The sequence below is a fragment of the Podarcis tiliguerta genome (assembly GCF_965153285.1).
Source record: "Podarcis tiliguerta genome assembly, chromosome: 1".
Classification (NCBI taxonomy): domain Eukaryota; kingdom Metazoa; phylum Chordata; class Lepidosauria; order Squamata; family Lacertidae; genus Podarcis; species Podarcis tiliguerta.
The window spans coordinates 119,207,810-119,214,778 of NC_139534.1; the positions used below are offsets into that span (position 1 = coordinate 119,207,810).

At 55.4% G+C, this 6,969-nt stretch overlaps 1 protein-coding gene across 1 annotated transcript; it reads left to right on the forward strand.

Annotated features, from left to right (window-relative positions):
* The first annotated feature begins 1,112 nt into the window (after positions 1-1,112).
* Positions 1,113-4,393, forward strand: DIO3 (iodothyronine deiodinase 3). Its single transcript, XM_083439568.1, has one exon. It carries the CDS (start codon positions 2,723-2,725, stop codon positions 3,596-3,598), a length of 876 nt encoding a protein of 291 aa, XP_083295694.1. The 5' UTR covers positions 1,113-2,722; the 3' UTR covers positions 3,599-4,393.
* Positions 4,394-6,969: the final 2,576 nt, after the last annotated feature.

Sequence of the window (6,969 nt, forward strand, 5' to 3'; positions counted from 1 at the left end):
TCCAGACTCCGCCTCTTCCCCTCCAGAGGAACTGCCCTCCAGCACTGGCAGAGGAATGGGAGGGGGGTACCAGGGTGCCATCACGGCTGCCCCCCCCTGACTGCGCTGGGCACCCCGCCCCCGCAGGCGGTGCGCCACACCCCCAGGACACGTGCCATACCCCTGCAGGCGGCAAACCCTGCCCCAGGGATGTGCACCAGCCCCGCCCTGCCTGCTCTCCGCCCCCCCCCGCCCCCCGTGCCGGAGCATGAAGCTCCGCCAATGCCCTCCAGCTGCTGCCCACCTCCTCCAGCCCCACAAAGCTGGGCTCGTCGCCGGCAGCGCCGTCCTCCCTAAAAAAGGTCGGCAACTCTGGAAAAGGGACGGCACCAGAGGGATCTTCGCAGCATGGCGCCAGATATCCTTAAGACAGCCCTGAGCCCATGTCCTATGTTCCTGTGACCAGGCAGCAGATGATGGGAAAGGTGTCTGCTTTGAGAACAGGAGTTGCCAGTTGAAGTATTGCAGATACTGGACCAGTGGCCTTGTGACTATGCGGAAGGTGGCTCTGTGTATTTGTGCAATGTGCCCATCGTGGGTGGCACTGCGGTCTAATCCACTGAGCCTCTTGGGCTTGCCGATCGGAAGGTCGGCGGTTCGAATCCGTGTGACGGGGATGAGCTCCTGTGGCTCTGTCCCAGCTCCTGCCAAAATAGCAGTTCGAAAGCACACCAGGGCAAGTAGATAAATAGGTACAGCTGCAGCAGGAAGGTAAACGGTGTTTCCATGCGCTCTGACACTCATCACCGTGTCCTCTGTGTGTCACTAGCAGTTTAGTCATGCTGGCCACATGACCCGGAAGGCTGTCTGTGGACACTGGCGGAGCTTCATGCTCCGGAACCAGGGGGCGGGGAACATGGGGTGGGGCTGGCGGGTGTCTGGGGGAGTGGCACACTGCCCGCAGGGACATGGCACGCGTCCTGGGGGTGTGGCACACCGCCTGCAGGGCCTGACGCCCAGCGTGGGCAGGTGGGACAGCCGTGATGGCACCCTACCAGGATCACGCTGCCAGGGGCGGTGCATTCCCCCCCCCTCCTCTTCCTCTGCCAGTGTCTGTGGACAAATGCCAGCTCCCTCTACCCAAGAAGCAAGATGAGTGCCACACCCCATAGCCAAATTCGACTGGACTGAACCACCCAGGGGTTCTTTACCTTTTACCCTAACAGATCAACCTGGAGCTAGCCTGAGTTCACTGAACTTACATATAGTTTTGGGCACAGTGAGCAAATGTCCTAGGCTTCTTGGGTTAAGGGAAAGCTGCCAAGCAGGAATACGATTATTTAGACCTGGAGGAAGTGAGGGGGGCCGTAAATACCCACACGCAGCAGCAGCAGCAGCAGCAGCAGCAGACAGCCTCGTAGCTAGCAGCTTCGCCTCCAGCCTTCAGCCAACAGCTACCCCTAGTGGTTGCTCCCCCAAAAAGCCACCCTGCGGTTTTAACTCTTAACTCTTGTGGATTTCGCTCCGGTCAACAGGTTTAATGCTGGAGCGGCACCGAGAGGTCACTAACCAAGCATTAACCCCTTTCCTGCCGGGATCAGGGCTGTCGGCCGCCACCCTGAAGGCTGAGAGCAAGCGGCGCCTGAAGGTGGAGAGAGCGCGGGAGAGATCGCTTGCAATAAAAAATTAAAAATGAGGAGAAAACTCGGGAACGACACGGTAAACCCCACCACCACCCGCTTTTCTTAAGTAATTGATCTTTTTAGCGTTCTTCGGGCTTGCAATGTTTGCCGGCAAAATAGGGGGGCGAGGGGCAGTTTGTGGCGCTCGAAGGGGCGGGGAACGGGGCTGCGGAAAGTTTGCCGGTTGCTGCTGAGCGGCTGTCGCTTTGGGTCCCGCGCCGAACCGAAAGCGGTCGGCGGGGGGCGGTTAAAAGGATGGAGAAAACTCTCGGCGTCGGAACTTGGCTTCCCCGCCTCGCGTGGACGGCACGCCGGGGAGACACAGAGGGAGGCGACAGAGGGGGGCAAACTTGGCCGAGTTTGCTCGCTTGCAGCGCGGGGAGCCGTTTCCCGTAACCCAGCCAGCGCCTCTCTCCGGGGGGGGGGTCTGCGTCCGCTGCCCTCGCGCCCTGCCTGGGAACTATCCGCCTCCCCGGACGGGTCGGACCGCGAACGGGCTGCCCCACGCGAGGCGGGGGTCCCTCTCGGGCGCCTGCGGCGCCGCTTTCCTCCTGGCGCGCCCGGCCTGCCCTCTTCCCCCGAGAAGCCCCCGAGCGTCCCTTCCCGCAGGGCGGGCGGGCGGGCGTCTGGCTTGCCTGGCGGCTGCTGCTCCCTGCGCGCTGGCACGTCCCGCCGGCTTCCTGGCCCAGTCGGATCCGGCTCTTCCTCCTCCTCCTCCTCCTCTTCCTCCTCCCTCCCTCCCATCCCAGCCCCCACCGTCTCTCCTCCCGCGCGCCTTTCCTTTTTCTTTCTCTTCTTCCTCTCTTGGCCACCATATTTTTAGGTCACTGGACTGGAGGGGTAGGTAATCCCCAGGCTCAAGTTCCAAAGGGGGCGGGTTCTGGCCGGAGGTGGAGTCACTTTTTCATTTAAATCCCCGACTATAAAATGGGCTTAAGGAGAAGCGGGATCTCAGCGGCTAAGCCACCCGGAGGAGTGGCGGCACGAGGGAGAGGCAGCGGCGTGGCGGCGAGGGGCTCCGGGCAGCTTGCGCGCCCCTGGCCGTAGCCGCGGCTCCGGCGATGCTGCACTCCATGGGCGCCCACACCTTGCAAGCGCTCAGCCAGGTGGCCGCCTGCGTGCTGCTCCTGCCGCGCTTCCTCCTGACAGCCGTGATGCTCTGGCTCCTCGATTTCCTCTGCATTCGCAAGAAGCTCTTGCTGACGACGCCGCCGGCGGTGGCCGGAGAGGCGGCGGCGTCGGCGTCGTCGGAAGAAGAAGAGGAGGAGGAGGAGAGCTCCTCCTCGGGGCCCCCTCCGGACGACCCTCCGCTGTGCGTCTCCGACTCGAACCGCATGTTCACGCTGGAGTCGCTCAAGGCGGTGTGGCACGGCCAGAAGCTGGACTTCTTCAAGGCGGCGCACGTGGGCGCGGCGGCGCCTAACCCGGAGGTGATCCAGCTGGACGGGCGCACGCGGCTGCGCATCCTCGACTACGCGCGGGGCAAGCGGCCGCTGATCCTCAACTTCGGCAGCTGCACCTGACCGCCCTTCATGGCGCGCCTGCGCGCTTTCGAGAGCCTCGCCGCGCGCTTCGTGGACGTCGCCGACTTCCTGCTGGTGTACATCGAGGAGGCGCACCCTTCCGACGGCTGGGTCAGCTCGGACGCCGCCTACGACATCCCCAAGCACCAGTGCCTCCAGGACAGGCTGCGCGCGGCGCAGCTCATGCAGGAAGGCGCGCCGGGCTGCCCGCTCGCCGTCGACACCATGGACAATGCCTCGAGCGCCGCCTACGGGGCGTACTTCGAGCGCCTCTACATCATCCAGGAGCAAAAGGTGATGTACCAAGGGGGCCGAGGGCCCGAGGGCTACAAGATCTCCGAACTCAGGCGCTGGCTCGACCAATACAAGCGCCGCCTCCAGGGGGGACCCAGCACGGTGGTCGTCCAGGTGTAGGAAGGGGCTGCAGGCGGCGGGATATAGGGTGGGGAGAGGGCATGGTGGGAGACCCTCCGACCAGGAGGAGAGAGGTGTCTCCCGTTTTCCTCGAACTCGCGACTCCCCAAAGGCTCCTGCGTGAGTTTTCATGCAAGACGTGCCCCGTGACTCTTTCCACTATTCGAATCATGTTGATTTGCCGAGCATTTGTTATTAACATTCATTTCTACGTGCGGTTTTAATTTTTTTTCCTTTTTTTTAAAAAAAACACAACAACAAATAAATTGCGTGGGTGGATGAATAGATCTCTCTTTTGTGTGGGGGGAGAAAAGCAGCGTTTACTACTTGGGTGGATGTTTCTGGGTGTCTGTGCAACCTGATGAGTGCATATTTGGTTAAGTGTGCCGATAGGATTGCAACCTGAGTGCGCGCAACACGCGCTGTTTGTTTGTTTGTGTCTGGGTGTATGTTCCGGCGGGATCCGAGTTCTGCCTCGCACGTGTGTCATGTTGTCTAGGGCAAAGTTTCCTCTGCGCCCGAGTGATCTTCCGCCGTCCTAGCAAAACTTCGCTGGGATTTCTAATGTTTCTGTGTGATGACCGGTTTCGAAATGGTGATCCCGATGCCAGGAAATCGCGTCTGATGATCTGAAATATTAGAATGACCAGTTTAAAACAAAAGCAAAAAAAAGAAAAGAAAAGAATGTTTATTTATGTGACCTCTCCGTTTGTTGTACTTTTCCTTTTTTTTGTAAAACGTCCATTTTTTATGAACTTTTTATAACATTATTAATAAAGATTATTGAGTAAAAGACATGCCTGATTTGGATCTTTCTAACTGAAATGTAAGAGTGTGCAAAACGCTCTGTTGTTGTTCTTCTGTCTCCTGGGTCACATGGCTTCCTCCCAAAATCCTGGGAACTGTAGTTTGTTACAGAGTGCTGGGAATTGTAGCTCGGTGGGGGAGCAAACTACAATTCCCAAGATTCTTTGGGGGAAGCCATGACTGTGTGGAGGTGACCCTGAACAAAGCAGAGAGCCCTGCTCTAAAGTGCAGTCAGCTCCTTGCGTTTAGCTGGGCGGGGTATGTTTTTAAATGGGTGCCCTGAGAGTTACTCTTTGGGTGTCTCAGTCCTGAAAATGTTTGTGCATGGATGGGAGAGCCTTTTGCTCCAGCCAGTATGGATGACAGTGCTATGGGATGAGGGCAGTGGTAGCCCTCCAGCCACATCTAGATGTCCAATGCTTCCTCATTCCTGGTCCCAGAAAAGGAGACTATTATGAGTTTGTATCTGACCAAGTCATACTCAAAAGGTGACCCAAGGAAAGTGACCTGAGTACATTCAATTCAGTGTCAGTGCTCTGAGCAGGACTTGGCCAGATACAACCCTTACTGATTTCTCAGGAACCTGATTCCAGATCATGTGTGTGTGATCAACACCAATGCTTAAATTACAGAGGAGGTCTGGACCCCTAAACACTTATATACTGTTTTTAGAAAGCTATGGGAGATGAGAGAAGATCAGGGGCTTGGGCTTGTGGGTTTCATTAAACCTCCTCCCATCTTCCCATTCAAACACGGGCAAATGTCCACACATCTACAAGGCTATAACCCCCCTGCTACACACTTCCGGACCCCTCAACAAAGCAGCTTGAGACTGAGCAGTAATTGTATCTGAGGGACGTTGTCCCATTGGTGGACAACATAATGTTGTCCTCCCCATGCACCCCTAAAATCTGATCTGGGCATTCCTTCCCCCCCCCCCAATAAATCTCCCCCTGTCGCCTCTGCCCAGCAGATTTGCAAGCAGAGCAAGGGGAGGGCGAGAACTTTGGATGTAGCCTGCTCCATCCAGGGTGATTTATTCCCAAGTAAGTATGCATAACAGTGAAGAATATGACAGACTAAGTCTGCCTAGACAGCTCAGAATGATGTTGATAATGCCCAGGTTGCAGGTTTGATCCCTGTATGGGACAGCTGCATATTCCTGCATTGCAGGGGGTTGAATGATCTAGATTCTATGCATCAGGGAGTTGCTCCACAGAGCTTTTCAGGTCACCCACAAAGACACACATTGCATGGGATGCATCTCTTGAGGGGTTGTCAGCCTTGAACCGTTCCAATCTCAAGCCTTGTTGGACTCCAAAGCAAAGGGAGCGGCCCTTTTCCAAACCAATGGGCTACAGTGTCTGTATATCAAAAATGCAGAAGCACCCTGTAATAACAACATAAAGACAGCTCTGCTGGATCGGAACAATAGCTCATCTAGTCCAGCATCTGGTTCCTACTGCAGCCAATCAGATGCCTATGGAAAGCTGTATCCGTGCAATAGCCCTCTCCCCGGCAACTGATATTCAGAGGCATACCAGCTCTTGAGGTAGCACACAAGTATCACAGCTAATATTTTGAACCAACTGAAATGTCTATGTTCATCAGAAAAGCCCTGCTGGATCTAGTTCAGCTGCATCTGAAGGACCAAAGTTTCCCCTGTTTCAAGCAATGAATGGGATGTGCTCAAAAAAGTTGACTAGATGATCCTCAGGGTCCCTTCCATCTCTATAATTCTTTGATCAAATTAATTGTATCCCACAACTCTGTACATGACCTCCACTGAGGTCAATGAGTTTTTTAGTCGTTTAGTCATGTCTGACTCTTCGTGACCCAATGGACCAGAGCACTGCCTCCCGCAGTTTGGTCAGACTCATGTTTGTAGCTTCGAGAACACTGTCCAACCATCTTGTCCTCTATTGTCCCCTTCTCCTTGTGCCCTCAACATCAGGGTCTTTTCCAGGGAGTCTTCTCTTCTCATCAGGTGGCCAAAGTACTGGAGCCTCAGCTTCAGGATCTGTCCTTCCAGTGAGCACTCAGGGCTGATTTCCTTAAGAATGGATAGGTTTGATAATAAAAGCATCAATTCTTTGGTGACCAGCCTTCTTTATGGTCCAGCTCTCACTTCCATACATCACTACTGGGAAAACCATAGAGCAGCAACCAGCAAGCCACTCCAGTATCCCTGCCAAGAAAACTCCATGAACAAAGACAGAGGTCAATGAGAGTCACCCTCAAATACATGTACAATTGTAGGAAAAGGGATGGGAGAATTGTAGCCCTCCAGATGTGGCTGGACTCCAACTCCCATAATCTCCAGCCACCATGGTCAATGCCCAGGGTAGATGGGAGTTGGAGTCCTGCAATAACTGGAGGGGACCACAGGTTACACCCCCCCCCCTTGCTCCAATGCTTACAAACACCTGCCTTCCTTGTTGTAACTTTCCACATCCCCACAAGCAAGTCTGCCTTGCACTAAGCATTGTGACCTGCAATAACCCAAAAGTTCAACCACTTACAGCTGAGCGGAAAACTCTTATCTGTAGCTGTTTCTTCATTAT